Source organism: Nymphaea colorata, chromosome 2, assembly GCF_008831285.2.
Source record: "Nymphaea colorata isolate Beijing-Zhang1983 chromosome 2, ASM883128v2, whole genome shotgun sequence".
In the NCBI taxonomy this organism is placed as follows: domain Eukaryota; kingdom Viridiplantae; phylum Streptophyta; class Magnoliopsida; order Nymphaeales; family Nymphaeaceae; genus Nymphaea; species Nymphaea colorata.
This window is the reverse complement of record NC_045139.1, coordinates 14,394,876-14,413,252: the sequence shown is the minus strand read 5'-3', so window position 1 is coordinate 14,413,252 and position 18,377 is coordinate 14,394,876. Positions and strand designations below refer to the sequence as shown.

The 18,377-nt window shown below is 39.6% G+C and overlaps 2 protein-coding genes across 3 annotated transcripts; both read right to left on the bottom strand.

Moving 5' to 3' along the window:
* Positions 1–67: 67 nt before the first annotated feature.
* Positions 68–6,633, bottom strand: LOC116248291 (uncharacterized). Of its 2 annotated transcripts, none has more exons than XM_031620999.1 (9): positions 6,514–6,633; positions 5,509–5,841; positions 5,250–5,341; positions 4,679–4,750; positions 4,390–4,502; positions 4,246–4,301; positions 3,125–3,233; positions 1,592–1,906; positions 68–1,139 (listed from the first exon to the last, which is right to left on the bottom strand). In XM_031620999.1, the coding sequence occupies exons 2-9, from the start codon at positions 5,674–5,676 to the stop codon at positions 265–267; spliced, it is 1,800 nt and encodes a 599-aa protein (XP_031476859.1). In that variant the 5' UTR covers positions 5,677–5,841; positions 6,514–6,633; the 3' UTR covers positions 68–264. The 2 variants fall into 2 exon arrangements, with proteins under 2 accessions (XP_031476859.1, XP_031476860.1); XM_031621000.1 differs by having other exon boundaries at positions 6,509–6,616.
* A 2,129-nt stretch (positions 6,634–8,762) lies between these two features.
* On the bottom strand, positions 8,763–17,632 carry LOC116248851 (serine/threonine-protein kinase Nek2-like). Its single transcript, XM_031621858.2, has 15 exons — positions 17,401–17,632; positions 15,791–15,921; positions 15,621–15,687; positions 15,320–15,385; positions 15,133–15,179; positions 14,986–15,031; positions 14,802–14,882; positions 14,633–14,675; positions 14,475–14,524; positions 14,119–14,200; positions 13,967–14,016; positions 12,926–12,999; positions 12,348–12,399; positions 9,953–10,552; positions 8,763–9,825 (listed from the first exon to the last, which is right to left on the bottom strand). Exons 2-15 carry the CDS (start codon positions 15,874–15,876, stop codon positions 9,055–9,057), a joined length of 2,115 nt encoding a protein of 704 aa, XP_031477718.1. The 5' UTR covers positions 15,877–15,921; positions 17,401–17,632; the 3' UTR covers positions 8,763–9,054.
* Between the last annotated feature and the right edge of the window lie 745 nt (positions 17,633–18,377).

Genomic DNA, 18,377 nt, shown 5'->3' with positions numbered 1-18,377 from the left:
AGTAATAAATGAATGAGGAATGATCGCAGACATCCAAAAACCATGAAATGACGAAAACACTAGCATATGCACAAGCACAACCTTTGTTATCTTAAATAAAATCAGTTACAGAAACGTCAAGGGACAAAAGATTGAAGAAAGAATATGAAAGAAGCTTGACAAAATTTTACGTCCAAGGGGAACAACTGGTGAAAGGGAAGTCAGGTACTGTTATATCTAGTTACAGAAGGATAGTAAACCTTCGGTGAGGCGGTGAGGCACGGTTCACGATGAACTATCAAAGATGCTCACCTTAGACTGAATAGCATGCAAGATGTCGGGTCCACAATGCTGCAGATATCCATCAATTAGCAGTTTGCCCTTAAGGGTCGATAAACTTTTCTCTGGAGAACCACCTTCAGTCGTCATTTTACTTTCATGCAACTGTGACTCATCATGCACAAATTCATCTGTTTCAAACTCTACCAAGGTCTCGGATAAGCGACTTTCCCTACTTTCTCTCTTCTTGTTGCTGCGGAGGCCCAGGTCTTGCAGTTCATGGCTTGCATGCCGTTTACAGCTTGTCCTGATTGTTTCTGGACATGCAGGGACCTTACTGTCCTTATCAAGCATAGGCAGCCTTCCAGCAGAGCCCAAAGATGGTAACATGCCAATTGGGCAGGGTGTCCATGACTTGGCCACGGTCCATACTACATCTTCTTTGTGGACAACATTAACTTTACCCTCTAGCCGATCCTTTTTCAGCATATCCAGCTTCTTCACTGCTTCATTAATGGATGCATCGTCTGGTTCAGACCCTAACTCCTTGTCACTCTCTACCACGGTTTGGTTTGATTGTCCCATCTGTGTTAGTCTCCTGATCAACTTAGTTAAGTAACCTCTCCCAACCAAATCCGACAAGATCAGACATGAGTTTAACATAGAATTGGTGCTAACCAATTTACCAAGACAGACAAGGAGCAAGTCCTCCAGTGTGTCACGCAAAACAAGATCATTCACGCCACTGTGACCAGCATTAGGTGAATCAGAATAGACCAATTTCTTCAGGCATTCAAGGAGCCAAGAGGCAAGAGAAGCAATGTTCTCTATTATTTCATGACTCTGTTTCTGAAATGGCATGAAGAGATCACATTGAACATCTGCAAGTGAAAGAAAGAAAAAGTGAGAAGGCAGTAGTAAACTTGGTAGTTCAGATTATATTTATACAAGGGGAACCCTTGTACAGGTACCACCAAGCTGTCACTATTGCACAAATTAGTGAATTAATCAAGAATTATAGGTGCACATAGAATTTCAACCAATCAATGAATTAATAAGATACCATTGATCTGGATTAGTACTACAAATGGATCAATTAGTATGGACTTCCACTTTGTATATTCGAAAAGCTCGTTCATCCTTCCATTTTGCCAGATTCTGTATAGCGATTTTTTTGTTTAAGACGTTCGAGTATATTACAGCATCTCCTTCAGAAGGAAACTTGGATTCTTGCTAGCAATTTTTGTTCAGGCATGATGAATTCCATATTTAACCCTACAAGTTAACAGCAGAAGTTTGAAATAAAATGTTATGAGATGATTTGGAGTATTACCATCTTCAGTGTTCTGAGACAAAAAGGTGTCAATCTTATCCATAGCTGCCTTGAACATTACCAGTAGTAAATCAATCCTTTTACGAGATAACTTTTTTATGACAAGTTTCCATGCATCCAAGTCAGCCAAATAAAGCATGTCATCTTCCATGGGCACCACCGTCGATATAAACTTGCTGCTATCAGAAAGACTAAATTTACAGGACAAGCATTTCTCCAATAACAAAGTTGCTACTTCCATGGAATATGAGGAGTACGCAAGAATAATGCTCCTTGATGCCTTATTTACCTCTTTCTTCACTTTGACCTTCTTCACTTCATGCAAAACAGACAATAGACAAACAAAATGGGAAAAGCTCTGCAGTCAGTATCTTCAAGAAACTCAGTTCTGAACAAGTGCCTACAACCTCAATCACATCAACAATAATCATAAGTAGGGCAAAAAATGACACTATGCAGATAATTAAACAGATTAACACATTTTCTGAAGAAAAAGAGAATGAAGAATCATTTAGCATGATGACTTCAGTAACTATCACACAGCAAAAGAATGAAGTGCACTAGAATGCCACAAGAATATACGAGTACTTCTAAACTAATGCAATACAAGTAAATTCTCCAGACATTACAGTATCTGTTGATATATAACAGAAAATTTGTAGTCAAAATCCTGACTAGTCAGCCAACTAGTCTGGCTAGTCAGTTGTTGACTGGCCTGGCCTGGGTTGTCAAGCAGCAACTAATTGATCAGACTAGTCAAATTACTAATTAGTAGTCTAGTTTTTGGTCAGCCGACTAATCTCTGACCCATATATATGGGTTCAACCAGTCTCATTTTTGGATTGTTTTTTGTAACTCCTTCTCTCTGACTGCCGTCACATGGGTGCGAGGTGCGGGTGCAGATACAGCAATTTAAAAAAAAAATTAGGCGTAGGTGCAGTGAGGATGTACATATAGGTGTGTGTATATATGTATATAAATCATTTGTCATATAGTTATTTAACTGCTTAGTAGTCTTATTTATCTATATTGAGATATAAACTTTTTGTGTTAGAGATAGTTTAGTTATTTGAACATTTACAATGGTCAATTTTAGCCTGGTTCGGTTGACTGAACCGGATGTGCTGTGTCGGAGAAGCACCAGCACCAGTGTTGAGATGGGTGCAGCAGCCATTTAGAAGTACCCATGTGACATAGCCACCAACTTTTTCTCTCTCCCACTATTCTTTTTCCATCTTTTCTTTTTACAAACATATTCTCCACCTTAGGATTGGTGAAGCCTAGGGACGGTAATGAACTTGAAAACGTAGTCCTGTATATAACTTCTTTTATCCCACTTGCAACTTTGACAACTTAGAAGAGAATGTGCAGACAATTAAACATCTACAAGAAGTATTTTATGTAATGAAACGAGAAAGGCACAATGTTTTTCATCATTAAGTAGCAATAATTAAACCCTGGGTAGTTGGAAATGTCTGCAAAAGACACTTCCTTTGAATTTTCATTGCAAATTAGAAGAGAAGGTTTAACTACCTTTTATGCACTGAGCCATCTTACACAATGAAGAATTGATGTCCTTGAAAATGTCAAGCATTGCTTTCACCTGACGTTCCCAATAATAATCCTGGAGCCAATTCAGAGCCTGAAATATCCAAGATCAGCACTGTTTTATTTCATTTTCATAAAGCCTGAAGAGATGCTGAAATATAATGATGATCTCCATTTGTCTAAAACCACATTTCCCAAATAGAAGTGTGTGCCCATTTGTATCAGGAAGGTTAAGAATGAAAAGTAAATTCAAGTGGAGTATTGAGGGGTTAATACCAAAGGCAGGGGCGGAGCCAGTCCCATAAAATTTCTTTATTTACATATTGGTTGCCCCCAAACATTTGCATATTTATACATAAGGTGCCCCTCAAGCATTTACTTATTTATATATGGTGCCCCTTAACCGTTTTGCTATCTATTGAAAGGGGCCAAAATTTATTGAATTAGTGCCCCTCATTAAAAATTTCTGGCTCTACTACTGCCAAAAGAAGCTGTCAGGCTAGACAATTTTGAGTTTCTGGGACTCTGGATATTCTTAGATAAGTAGAGCATGTAACAACAATTGTATTTGGGACAAGCGTCAGAGCAGGACCACAAAACCACATAGTTCAGCACCAACGACAGGAATAAAAGAGAGATAAAATGATCAGCAACAACCAAAACCCAACCCTAATAAACATAATTCCACCTCATTCAACAGTTAGGATTCATGGTAACTTTTCCAACAAAGCAAAGACATGTAAAGTCTGAGGAGTGAGGATCAAAATATACCCGGTCTTAGGGGACATGCATGTACTGCATACACACACAAAAGCGCAGGCCCACCCGACACACACATAACAGACACATAGATGTCACATGTATGTGCATATATGCAGATGCGCATGACTGAGAGGAGACATAACTGAGTTGTTTGTAGCTGGCTAGCACACTATATTGAATCTTGAACCTAGCTAACTTTTACATACCAATGCCTCTTCCGTATTTAGGAAAATATGTTGACAAAAGGAATAACGTGATTCCATAACATGCATTTGTTCAATTTGCCACTAATGGATCACATTGACAATTAGCACCATGAAAACCCCATAAATTTCAAGTTATACCTTATCAATAGCCAAACGGAGCAACTGAAGTGATGGAAGTCCACGATGTGAAGATTCTGTTGGATCACCAATTTAAGCATGAAAGGTATAATTAATAATTTCATATCTAAGCATACAATCTGCAAAAATAAGGAAGAACCATACCATGTCGTATATCAATTAGCATCCTTGGCAACCCAATTTCTTCAGCAGCCTTTGCAATAGACAGCCTTTTCTTCGTACCAACTAGCGACTGGTCAACAAAGCCATTTACAAGCCTTCATGAACAAAGAAGTTTTACCACCGATGCATTAATTGTACAGGAAGCGAGGTGTATAATCTAAGAAATTCAACTATCAAAAGCTACAACATGGATGACTTCCACATAATCGGATAAAATAGTTAACTTAAGCTGAAATCTGGGGAGTTGGTGGCAAAAGATTCGGATGGGTACCTCATGATTGCCATTGAGTATAACAAGGAAAGCATCTTTTCTGAATTTAACCCACTGTTCGGCACATCCTTTCTATGTCCACAGCAATGATCAAAAGAACAGATAAGTGATAGCAATGATGAAGCAAGAAAACGAAATATCTCATTCAAACAACACGGATAGCAGCAAATGAAAATAAGCTGTGCTCTGTATGTGTGTGTGTGTGTGTGTGTGTGTGTGTGTGTGTGAGTAAGCAGAAATGATATGTCGCAACATTTTTACAGATAAAACACATGTATGTTCCTCCAAAATCTATAACCTATATCATCGAAAACTTGAACACTTATAACATAATATTGACTTGCATAATACTTCTATATCATCGCTTAAAAAATGTTGAAGATTTCAATAAACCTAGAAACGTAAAATGTAGCAATCTGCTAATAATTGGTCTCTTCGTCCACCAAAGAGAACAATGGTTATTCATCAGTCAAGATAAGATTACAGGGTTGTGTACGTCCGCCAACGCCACCAATGTAGATACCCTTCAACTAAAATAAGATCACAATCACAAAAGGCACAGATTGCCAACCTGAAATACGGATCAGTTAGCCGTGTCTCAACCATTTCCGCCGTAATTGCCACCGGAATCGGTAGGCAGCCACGACTTTCCCATGCCTTAATCTGTTAAACCAAGAAAAGAAAAGGAAAAAGAAGTTCAAGCACCAAGACGGAGAGCCTTTTGAAGCAGAGAGACAGAGTAGAGTTGGTTCACCATTTCGATACTTAAAAAGAAAAGAAAATTCAAGAAGGAAGAAAAACAAAAATGGTTGGAGGTTACGTCCAGTTACCCTGTTGAGCGCGACTCGAACGGACTCTGGAGAGGAAGATAGGAGTTTCTCTCTGATCATGTTCCACTCTTCCCAGCTCTGCCAAGGAACCAACCTGTAGCCGCTGGAGGACGCTTCCTCTTCCTCAGCATTCACCTGACTCACCCCCTTTCTATCGGCTTCGTCCATTCTCCACACCGTGGTTCACACCAAACTCAACCTCTTGTCCGTTGGCAGGAGAGGGAATAGGAGAGGCCCTGCGGAGCTGTGTTTAGACGTCACCGAGGTACGCGTACGGGGGTGCAGGTATGGTACGGCGATTTACTCGTTTTAGTAAATCTTGGTACGGCGGTACTGCGAAAATTATATATTTTTGATTAAAAAATTGAAAATTTTGAAAAAACAAATATATCATCTCATCAATATAGTCTCATAAATAATCTCATAAATCATAAAAAAAAACAACATAAAATGTTCCTTCCATAGATAATCTCATCTCATAAGTCATAAAACAGTTACACAACAGTCAACAGAGTTCAGCATAAAGTGTCAACTATGCCACTCACGGGGACAGTCTTAAGAACACGCATTGCAATTTGCATTCACCTGATTTTTCTAATACACAATCAGTAATATGCACATGGACAAACAACTTACAATTTACAAATACATGCAACATATACCCCCAAATCCGATAACCCCATAATGGCTGGTCGGTCCCCAAATTAAAACCCTAGCAGCACCCGAAACAAATACGAAAGATCACACGAGACTCGTCAAATGCAATGCTAAAGAAAGCTCCAAGATCGCTCGTTTCCCCTTCTTCTGCGACGACATATGCAGTCGAGCTATCGAAGAAGAACTAGACGAGGAACACAGAGACGACGCAGCAATAGAACTCTAACGACTAGCGTTCAAAGCTCAACGTACAAAAAGAGGCCATATCAGACGTATCAGAGGATAAGAAGAAGATTATGATAATACAGAGAGAGAGAGAGAGAGAGAGTAATAATGAAGAAACCGAACGGTCGCCGGACGCCGGTCGCCGTCCGTCGCCAGCCACCGTCCGCCGTCGCAGCCCAAGCTCCCTGGCGAACCCAAGCACCCGCCGCCGGAAGAACAAAAGAGGTCGAGGGAGAAGATGAGCGTCGGGTTTTTTTACGTTTTGATATGGTCTCTTTCGGGTTCTGACCCGTAACCAGATCCAAACGTACTACCACGTGCTTCCGTACCGGTTTTGCCGTACCGGTACCGGTACGCGGGTCAAACTTCGTTGCACCGGTTGGCAATTGAGATTATCTAAAGCAGAAGTTTTCAGTGCGTCAAGGGCCGTTTACCGGTGGCCGTCTCGGAGCAGATACGGTCATTAAACGCTTGTTACTAAACATTCAATAGAATACGAAGAGAGGTACATATAATTGTCATGATATATATATATATATATATATATAAGACGCTCATATATCATATTTAATGGAAACTGTTTAATCCGTCGAGTCCAATGAAATCAGTCACAAATATAAATGCAAAGTTGTTTTTTCGAGAATAGATATGACAAATAGCTCTATTTAAGAAAACTAATTTGTTTCACTTTTTTTCTCTCTCTTTTTTGTAGGGCATTTCAAGCTTTTGAAAAAACAATTTTAGCTTTCATACAACTTAATTTTGATCATTTGATATCTTTACAATCACTATTCCATATAATGCATAATTTGATGGAATTCATTTGCTTACTTTAAAAATAAGAACTTCCGATAAACTGAATTCATCTTTAATCAGAGACAAGTAGGTTAAAATTCAAAGGAACATATGCTACAGTGGTCAAGCTCTTAGTGTGAATGACAAGAGTTGAACAAAGCGTAGTCTTATACTTTCTTTCAACAAAGACCAAACCATCCTTGTAATAAAGGGAAATGATACGATTCTTTCTCTTTCCCTGGTTAATGACAAAGACATTAGTTCGGGAAAATGAAACATAGTTGGCCTCTCTTCTTAAGAGCAGATGGAATAATTTCTCAGATGTAAAAAACTAATAAACGTCATCTCTTATAAATATAGACAATAAGTTTTGAGTTCGATTCTAATACTACTCTTTAAACTGCAAACGATAGTATATGTGATACTCAAATTAAAGAGTGTACTCTATGACCACCAGGTCTCCAAACTGCCATGAATCTTGGGAGAGAGGGGAAAGAGGTTGACTTGTGCATAATGCTACCATTTACCAAACATGACTAAATAGTTAAAATTAAAAAAATTATCACTAAAGGACAGCCACTAAAATGACATTAATCACAGTTTATACCGTGGCTCCAATGACAATTTTTAATATTTTTCATGATGAATTTTTAACTTTGGTCATCCTCAACTAAACTTTAGGGTTTAAGCGAACCAGGCTCAGTAAGCCACGTGAAGATCCGGATGGTCCAGGCGCTCCGGGCATGTTGTTTTAGCACCAAACCACGTTAGGCCGAGCCTCGTTTGGGTGTGCTTCGTGCATGATAATTAGGGTAAGGGTGGAGCGAGGAATGAGCTCTGGTCTCAAGAGGCATGGGAAAATGAGAGGGACGCCATCTTTCTTTTTTTTCAGGCCGTGGGTTATAATCCTTTGGCTTATCCAGATCACTGACCTTTCAAGCAAGTCCTGTTCATCATCATTTAAACTTTTTAGAAACTCTCATAAAGCCTGAAATATGAATGCCTATTCTCAGTGCAGCACATATAGTTGCCCATCGATGTAGGCGGCTAGTAAAATTTCATTTGTTAAGTCTTGCTCGTAATCGCTCGGTCTAAATATCGAGCTTAGACATTTTCAAAGTTGGCAGATTTGAGTTGACTCCAAACCAACCGGAGTTATTGGAATAAAACTGAGTCCAAAAAGACCATGAAAAGGTTCAACAGGTGGGAACGCAAGAGCGAGATTTGGTCAAGGGCTTTCTAAGGCAACAGATTTTATGGTTCTCATTTTATCCGTGGTGGCAAGAGAGGAAAAGGTTAAGGCTGGACAGAGGGAATGGAGGGAAGGGGGTTCCGACCTTAAATCCATGGATCTAAAATCCTCACATCACCGTAGATCTCTCAAATCCACAGTAAAACATTCACAACCTTTAAGGTTTAGCCTTGATATTCAAAGTCTCAACGGAAGAGAAAACATTGCCTTTTTTCTTCGCTTAAAAGGAACCTCTAAACAAAGACTGTACTGACGATCTAGTAGTTGAGGTCATTCAGCATGCCCCCACATGCCAGAGTATCATGAGGTCAAGAAGTCATACCAATTAACATGAAGACAGAAAAGAAATTAAGGATCTTAATCTACCCCACATTTTTCAGGCCTCCCGCATTCACACCTCTCTTCTTCCCGTGTTGTCTCGCTTACTAAGTTGAAGCTAATAAGTATCCATTCGTGTCACAGTTAGGCCATTAATATACTAGTGGTTGGATCAGCGTTCAGGCAAAGAAACATAGATGCCTCGCGTAGTCCTTTCGAAATGTGTGTGTGAGAGAGAGAGAGAGAGCTTCCTAATAAGAACTATACAGTGAAAGGAAAAGCTATTAGCTCCCAGTAAGTTAATGATCTAGCTTCATGGTTCCCTTGAAGCTCTTGGCCAGCCAGATAGCCGTCTCCCTGGGTGAAACCTTGCCTGGTCCAAAAGGTTTCAGAAGTATCCCCAGTTCTTCAAACCTCTCCTGCTGCAACAGCTGCGCGCTGAACTCTAGCAGCCCCTCCAACGCCTCCGCCCTCTGCTGATACGACCTGGTGTCAAAACGTTGGATTGAATCAGTGGAGGCTCTGCTCGAGCACACTGCCTCTGCATCACCATCAAAGAATCCCATGCAATAGGGGCTGTGGCGCATCACATGCATAACGTCGTCTAAACCAGGCTTTCCAGATCTCTCGTGTATCTGGATCGGCCACTTTTCGTGGGTCAAGAAAAGGTCACCGGAGTTTGACGAGGAGCCCTGCATGGCAGAGCTTGCTGGCTTTGTGTATTTGTTCTTCTGAGGATTATCAATGGTAAAGAAAGAGTCTACGGTGGCTCCTAGTGGAAACTCAGCGATCTTGTCAATCCGAGGTGCATTTACAGAAACATCAGGTGAATCCATGCGCCGAAGGAGGCTGATATTGTGTTTGACTGGCTGGCATGTCTTGACAATTCTGGTAGAAGGTGACGCCGTTACAGCGGATGCCCGTGGAGTAACATATGAATGCCGGACACTTGGCGTGGCAGCACCATTGTGAACAGATGGTGTCCGTGCAGCTGCCTTTGCAGGCAGTGGCAGAGATGCCCTACGACTAGGCCAATTAGACTGGTCACCTGTAATTCTTCCAGTCGAAAGCTGCAGTCGGAGCAAGCAAGCTTTGTCAGCCAAAATACAATGTCATTCAACTTCCCCGAATCCTCTGGCCTGTCACAACCAGAGTCGGGGAGTGCGAGGCAAACTTGTTAAGTATTACGCGACTCACCAATTCCCGGTTCAAGCCAGTTCTCGAAATCTTGGATAATGACGTTCTTTGGGGCGTAGAGCACACTTTTGAAGGTGTCTGTGAATGCATAAGAGGAGTAGATCTAGGTGTTGCTGCAACATGTGATCCCTTTGTATAGAATGATCTCCTGGTATTGGCTTCCTCAGCGTGACTGCAGGCATCTGAGGATACCTCACTCGCCTCAGGCTTCAGAAAGGTGGAATTGTCGTAACCTTTCCTCTCAACAAATGGAATATCTTGTGTATTGTCAGGATCACAAGGTTTCAAGATTTTCTCATCACTGAATGATAGCCTCTTGTCTTCGCGACCGAGTGGAATGTATTTGTCTTCCGTGTCACAGAATTTAGAATTTACAGCATGATCAACATGAGAATAAGTACCTGGATTATGATCCCCAGACCGGGACATCTGCTCAGTTATAATTTTGCCATATACACCCTCGACATCATCCACGTTACTTGAACGTGCAGCATCATGTCCAGGGGGGTGACATGAAAGAGAACGAGATAATGGACCATATTTGAGATGAATCTTAAGAACGTGAGCCTGAAGGACTGGATGTCTAAGCAAATCAGCAGCCTAATAAAATACAATTGGTTGTTAGATCGTTTCTCCGAATTAGTTGAAGAATACGTAAAAAGTTCAGCTTAAGAGAAGAATCCATTCAAACTTCACAGTAAGAGAACCACTCATATACATCCAATCAAATTCAAAAGAGGAGACCATGCATCAAGCTTAGGTCTGAGAAGCGAATGAGCAGGCTCAACTAAGTCCAGTTAGCCCTTGAACTTGGTAAGAGCTGACAATAAAAAAATATAGTTACAACGCCGCGTTCAGTTACAAGGTGGCAAATGAAAACTAAGCAGCGTCAACAACTTAAAAAGCTTATTTTTACAGAAAAGTGTTTTGCTTGGCTGGGAGGGCCAGGCTCACATTCAACTAAAGGTTATCCTTTTTTGGACAAGTCAAGCTTGTAACTTTCCAGCACAGGCACTGGGCCCCTAATCAGGGCGCTCACCATAATTAGGTTCAAAGGCATAAAGCCGTGCAATGGACAAAGGAAACATGGGCCAAAGCAAGCGTTCATTTCCTTATGCAGAAAAAAATTGACGGCTGCATAAGTAGGACGACTAATGAATCAAACTATGTTATCTGTATTGTACGATATGGACCCATTTGTCTGGGTGAAGAAAACCTAGACAATACGGGCTCGATACGCGATACGCCCGCATACGGGCAATCGTATGATACGGAGAGGTGTATCATACAATACACCGCGTATCTTACGATACGGGGTGAAAATTTGAAAAAGGACCCCAAGGCCCCTTTTTGCATCATTCTTTTAAACTGAGACCCTTTCTCTAAACTTCTCTAAAGGCTGTGAGAGGAATAGATTTTGCTGGTTTCACCAAAAAATCGCTTTTTTGAGGAAGAAACCTGCAATTTGATGAACTCGTGATGTAGTTTACTAGACTCTTATAACACTCTAAAGTCTAAAGTCTAAACTCATATGTGACAGATGCTCTTTAAACTTGTGATGGATCATGGATGTTTTAATATGTTATTTTGAATCTCTTAATCTTACTTTTCATTTTTTTAATTTGTTGCTGATATATATGCCTATGGTTTATGAATGATGAATCATTAATGTTCTTTATCGCTTCTTTGAGGAAGAAACCTGCGATTTGATGAACTCGTGATGTAGTTTCCTAGACTCTTATGACAGTCTAAAGTCTAAAATCTAAACTCGTATATGACAGATGCTCTTTAAACTTGTGATGGATCATGGATGTTTTAATATGTTATTTTGAATCTCTTAATCTTACTTTTCATTTTTTTAATTTGTTGCTGATATGTATGCCTATGGTTTATGAATGATGAATCATTAATGTTCTTTATCAGTGATGAGTTTTTTTTATATGAAATAGAGTCCTTGATTTTTTTGATTTTTTTTTATATTCTTCCTTATTTTTACCTATTTGTTAGTGTTTTTAAATTAAAAAAAACAATTTTACAATATGTTATGGTACATTTACGATACATTACAATACATATAGGTCAGCTCGACCGACACGTGATACAATACATCAGTGACAACATTAGAAGCAAAACCAACCCTTGTGGGCCTTGTACAAGCATTAATGCACGAAGATAAGTAAAAGTCATAAGAGTTCAGCCAAGTATAAACAAGGATCCCAACAAGATCTCCACCCATCTGGCTATGGATTTTGGACTGAAGACCTTCAAGTTGAAGGTCAAGGGTTCAGTACCCATGATGCATCTCTGTTGGCGTTAAGAGTATAAAAGTGACAAGCAACAATATCTTCAGTATAAGAGATAAAATGCATCCTGTAAAGACAAGTTCAATACTTACGCTTGGACGGTGCTCCGGGCTTTTCCTCAGCATGCTTTTTATGAGACCTCTACTGAAATATTTAACAAACTGATGTTAGATATGCTAACTATGCTGCAAGTACAAATGTGCAACATTCCACAAGGCAAAGTCCATATTTAGGAATAAAAAACTGAAAATGTGGGGTGAAAATATCAGCTTACATCTTTCATTTGCAGAATACAATATAATAAACCATTTTTATATCAGATCCATGAGTACCACTGGAAAGGCTTGCTCTAAAGATTGCAGAGAAGGACCACTTTTAACTCGAATTGCAGCACAAAATAATAAATGAAGAAGCCTAAAACTGTGAAACAATCAAGGAGTTTCTAGAACATGCATCTACTCCAAGCACGAAACTTCATATTAACATTCAGAATAAGAACATGAATTAGTTCCTAAGGCTACACAACTTGAAACAAAGTGCAACACATCGAAAACAACATAGGTAGATAGGTTTGAAGTTTAAACATCCGTCATGTAATCATGTGAATTATTCCCAGGCTATGACAGCCTCTTCCCAGGTCAGATATGGAACCGGTAGAAGTGCGACTTACAATGCACCAGAATACATGCTTGGCAGGGGGGCCACAATGGACTTGTTTATTTTGTTGATCAATGCTTGCATATCCTGCATGGAAACAGTTTCAAATGTAACTCATGTTCAGGACGCTGATACTACGCAGGATACACAAAAATGCCCAACAAAGTACTATTTTCTACATATGCAAAACTATGTATGTGGGACTACAAGAAGGGAAGACAACAAGGATAAACTGAGAATAAACTACACTTGACAATGGAACAATATATGAATCAAATTACTATCAGAACAAGTATTATTGTGACCATTCTGAAGCATGATAACTTCTTTTATAGTCTTTCTTTCAGTATATTTAGTGTTCCAAAAGAATTCTAAGGCAGACTGGATGATGCTCACATATATATTGGCCATGCGGCCACATGAAATGGGCTATAGTCCACAAAATAGGAAAACAAAATGACAAAAAAAAGGCATATACAGTGGGGGTCCAAATCAATTCGGTTAGTACCAGGATCCAGTTACTCATGCAGCATGAGGACTTGACTTGATTGCTTTCACACAACTGTTACTTTAACATATATCTTATGACAGAGAGACATTTTAGGAAACCACAGCTGATGCTATGCCAACTAATATGAAGGCCAGCTTGGCACTTAATTCTAGCTGACTGAATTTTTGAGAAATTTGGTCACTTCATAAATCATTCCATGACCTTTTACTGAAACTTTGCTATTCCGATGGTAAATTAAGAAGTTCATAAAAGCAAGAATTAGTGATGTTATTTTTAAGGAAAAGTAGCAGTGAATTTGAATATTCTCTGAGTGACAAATGATAACACAAATTTCATTATGATGTTTTCCAACAGCAAGCATTCTGAAAATTTGGACACATGAACTAGCCAAAAATGTTAATTTCTTTGTGATATGGTTGATACCTAGACAATTTAAGGAATTTTCTTCTGCTTGCAGTATAATCACTAAAAAAATAGGGAGCCACCTCATGGCAAAAAAGATACTCTCGGTACTGTATGAACAATTGGAAGAAATTAACTTACAAATGCTTTGAATGCTGGCTTATGGGCTGCCATTTCATATATGCAACATCCTGGCAACATGTTGTCAAGAATAATAAACATCTATATTTGGAAAGACAACAGCATGAAACAAAAATTGATAAATATGAAAGAAACAATAAACCACAGAGTACCTAGCGACCAAATATCAGACTTGGTGCCGTATGGAATATCTGCAAGAAGTTCAGGGCACATATAGCTAGGAGTCCCAACAACCTAAATATTGAGCACACAAGTTCAGTAGCAGAAAAGAGCAAGCAACTGGAATGCAGTCAGCATTTCTCAGATAAAATTAGATAAACTGACAGAAGCTTTGGAATCTTAAAAACGGAACCATTTGATACCGTTTTCTCTTTAGAAAAGGACATCAAGGTTAAGTACAAACATTTAAGACGAAGAAGCAAAAGTATAGAAACCTAATATACATCAGGCAGCAAGCAACAATGAGAAAATCGGTGCATAACCATGAAATATGTTTATTGGTACTAACAGAAGAGGCAAGATCATCAGAGGTCAACATCTTAGCAAGACCAAAATCACCTGCAAAAGAGAATACCTACATAAGCAATATCTCCATGTGTGTGTGTGTGTGTGTGCATGTATGCTTGTTATCAAATCTAGGAATAGGCTGTAAGGAGGAGCAGTTACCTAACCGAATTTCCTGATCCTTTGTCAAAAATATGTTTGAACACTGGACCAATTATGCAACACTATCAGTAATAGCACGTATAAGCTTCTCATACAATGAAAAGGATTCTGAAATTCTCAGGTTTTAAAAGTTAAAAGCTAACCACAAGACAGCAATGAAATTCAATACCTTCACATCACGATGAAGAATATGGTTCGAATGCAAGTAGTCAAGAGCCATTAGTAGTTGTGTCAGCCATTTACATAGTTTCTGTTCAAAATCAGAAGTACAAAAGTTCGTCAGTTTTTGTAATTTTAACTTTATTATTGTACAAAATTAGTCAAATCAAAGCACTCTAAACTGGATGAACTACCTCCTCAGGGAAGTTAACACAATTTGCCTTCTTTATAGCTTCTGCCCTACATAATTTTAACAGATACGGATTAATGAGTAGGACTATCAATGACTGAAATAGCCCAAACCAATGGAAAGAAAAGTATATGGGCCAAAGTAAACTTACATGTCCCCACCCTCACAATAACCAATAATGATGCATACATAGCAACCCTGACAAGAAAAGAAAATTGGGATATATAGAATATAATGGTCAGAATTGATATATTGTCAGGTTTATGACTTAATCATATCAAATAACAACCCAGGGAAAACAGGAAAACAAATGAAAAACAACTTAAATTGGTACAGACCTTCTCTACCCAGGAATCTTTATATTCCACAATAAATGGATTCTGTACTCTCGAAATGAGCTCCATCTACAAAACCAACAAATTAATTAGAGATTTTACAGAAAAAAAACCATAAAGTATGCTATATTGGCCGTCATAAATTAACTATTCCAATGACTTAGCAATTCAGTAAGGAAACTGTATTTGGAACTTGTAACCACAGGCTGTTTGCCTTCTCAACGTTAACAAGCCCAAAAACAGTCAAACGTCAACCTCCAATCTCAAAGAAACCAGAAGTTCTGGATAACACATAAACTCAAACCTCTTGGTGAGCAGACCTCCGGCAGCGATCAGTCTGACGAGCAAGACGAATTCTCTTTAGCACATACCTGAAGAAATAGTAATTACATAAAGGTAAGCAGATGCTCTAGGACCCAAATTAAAGAAGAAAAACAAAAACGAAAAAAAAAGTTGAAAAGTGGGAATTCTTACTTCTTCTTTTCTAGTTTATGTCTCACAAGAAGGGCAGAACCAAAAGCCCCCTTACCAATCTGTTCTAGTATCTCGTATTGATCCATTTTGTCCCGATCAGAAAGCTTCGACAAACTTCACAGAAATCAACCCTGACGAAATAACAAGCAATGAATACAGTAATGCAGGTGGAAAGAAAAGAAAGTTTAACGCCGAAAGGCGCACATATTTTCATACGCACACGTCCATATACACAAAAGGGAGAGAGAAAGAGAGGAGGGGGGGTGGGGCGCGGAAGGGAGAGACGGAAATGACGGAAGCAAGCTAAAGAAATGCAAACAGCTCAGGTCTCTGATACAAAAGCTAAACAGACGTCGGTTTGACTAAAAGTGCTCCTGTGTGAGCGTGCATGTGCGTGAGAGAGAGAGAGGGAGAGAGATTTCTATTCTACTGAAGCGGCTAAAAAGGAAAAAATGTCCTCCTAGGAGAAACGCATTTTACGGGAAAAAAGTAGGGAGCAAAACAGATACCCTTCACCTGCTTCAGGAATCCGGGAAATCAAATGCGCCTCTGAGAGTGAGTGAAAGAGAGTGTGGGAGGAGGGGTGGGGTCGGGAGTCTCCCATAGAAGCAGTAGAAGAGAAATAAGCAGACTCCTAACCAGGAACCCCAAAGGGAATCGAGCAACAGAGTACATTCTGGAATATCCATACTTCCCAGAATTGAAACAAATTCTATGTGATGAATTTGGAGAATGTAGCATTAAACTATTTCTGCAGGTCCACCAAAACTCAGAGATTTTATTAAATGTGCAGGCATTTGCCTGAGAGAGAAAGAGAGCAAGAAAATTTTCAACGAAGAGAGAGAAAGAAAATCAACCAACTCAAAATGGAGTGTGTCTAATAGAGAGACGAGGTTTCAAGTCTTACAGAACCTAAGAAGCCGGGAGAATAAGAGAAAAAAAAAATTGCAATTATTCAAGAGAAACGCGAGTTACGTTCGCGTTTGGTTCGGTCGCCGACAAAAAAGAGTCGTGCTAGAGGAAATCATTTCATCGTCCGTCAAATGAAAGAAAGAAGAAAAACAATAAACCCAAAAAAAAAAAAAAAACATAAGGACAAGACTTCAGCTGAATCCACCAGAAATGAAAAAACGAAAAGATTAGCAAGAAAACGTGATAGAGAAGCAACAAAAGTTCTCCTCGTTAAAAAAGATGTATAAAAAAAATCAGCAAAAAATTGCACAGGAACTTTTTCTCTCTGTCACTAAACGCAAGAAACAAGACATGCACCTGAAAACTGGTAAAATATAGAAAATACAAATTTCTGCCGAATCGTCGAAGTGAAAAAAACAGGGAAACGAGAAAATTACAGAAAATGCCCAACAAATCGAGCATAAATGAGCAAGAAAATAAGCAAGTGAGCCGAAATTTCAGCTGTTTCGATCGAGGACGTTCGCAAATCAGGGGGCGCAATAACGCAAGGCGCCGAGCTGGTAAGGAGACAAAGATAAAAGAGAAGAGCAATCGTGATGAATAACTGGAAGAAGCCGGGAAAAACGTCGGGAAAGAAAACGAAAGGTCAGATGATCGCAATCGGAGAGCAATGGACCAGAACGAAAAAAAAAACGTACCTGCGTTTTCAGATCCGCTTGAACTAGAGCTACATTGGCCAAGCGACGCAAGACAGCGAAGTGTCCGAAGAAGCAAAACCAAAATCGGACCAGAAAAGACGACTCCTCTTCCATTCTCTTCTTCTTCGCTTCCTTGTATACCTGAGAGAGCGGCAAAGCAGCAGAAGACTGAAGTAGGGAGTGAGTTCAAAGTTCAAAACGTCTGACCCCTCCCTTTATCGCTCTCTGCTTTCATCTTTTTCCCCCTTTGTCAACCGCAACTCCATTGTCCATTTCTGGAAAAGGACACAGCGCGACACCGAAGCGTATTTGACAAAGAAGCCCGCTCTGTCGCTCTGCCACGTCTCACGCTGCGTGGACGCTTCGGTTGGAGGAGGAATCGGATTCCATGGATTTTTGTGCGCCCCGTTCGAATGCTCAGAGGCCGCGGGAAATCGAGCCCCATGGAAATGTTGGTCCGTGTTTGTATGGGCTGTTTGGTTAGAGCTTTTGGATTTTTCTTTCCCGTACAACATTCCCTTAGAATATGATTTCTGCAGTGTTTGAATTCCATTTCTCTCTTCGCGCCAATGCTCCTGAAAATGGTCCAGGATTCAGCATTTTGAAATTGTTTTCCGTAGTCTCGTGATAATTTCCGTGGAATTTTGGGCCCGCCGGTTCTTGAGTTTAGAACCCATGTGTTCATACTGGGCTTGGACTTCGGGGACGATCCAGCTGTCTCTAGCCCCACAAGCGTTTGACTCCTCATAAAATGACATACTTAAAACGCAATATTTTCAAACACCGAGTAACAAGCAGTAGTACTGATCTGAAATCATTGGTGTTTTGTCCAGCTATTTAACGACCTTTGAAGAGAAAAAAAAAAAAAGCAACAAAGTTGAGTTAAATGGTAGGCAGGGAGTCAAATCTCAAATCTTCGAATTTTAGATCTTCAATTATCTCACCTCAAATCTCAGATCCGAAGTAAACGAAACATG

Excerpts from the sequence above, each read along its gene's own strand:
- LOC116248851 (XM_031621858.2), bottom strand. The coding sequence starts at position 15,876 with ATGGATCAATACGAGATACTAGAACAGATTGGTAAGGGGGCTTTTGGT. Across the intron at positions 15,032-15,132 it reads TATTGTGAGGGTGGGGACAT|GGCAGAAGCTATAAAGAAGG; the intron begins GTAAGTTTACTT and ends AAAATTATGTAG. Across the intron at positions 14,883-14,985 it reads GTGTTAACTTCCCTGAGGAG|AAACTATGTAAATGGCTGAC; the intron begins GTAGTTCATCCA and ends GATTTTGAACAG.
- LOC116248291 (XM_031620999.1), bottom strand. The coding sequence starts at position 5,676 with ATGGACGAAGCCGATAGAAAGGGGGTGAGTCAGGTGAATGCTGAGGAA. Across the intron at positions 4,302-4,389 it reads GCTAATTGATATACGACATG|AATCTTCACATCGTGGACTT; the intron begins GTATGGTTCTTC and ends GTGATCCAACAG. Across the intron at positions 1,140-1,591 it reads GTCTCAGAACACTGAAGATG|ATGTTCAATGTGATCTCTTC; the intron begins GTAATACTCCAA and ends TTTCACTTGCAG.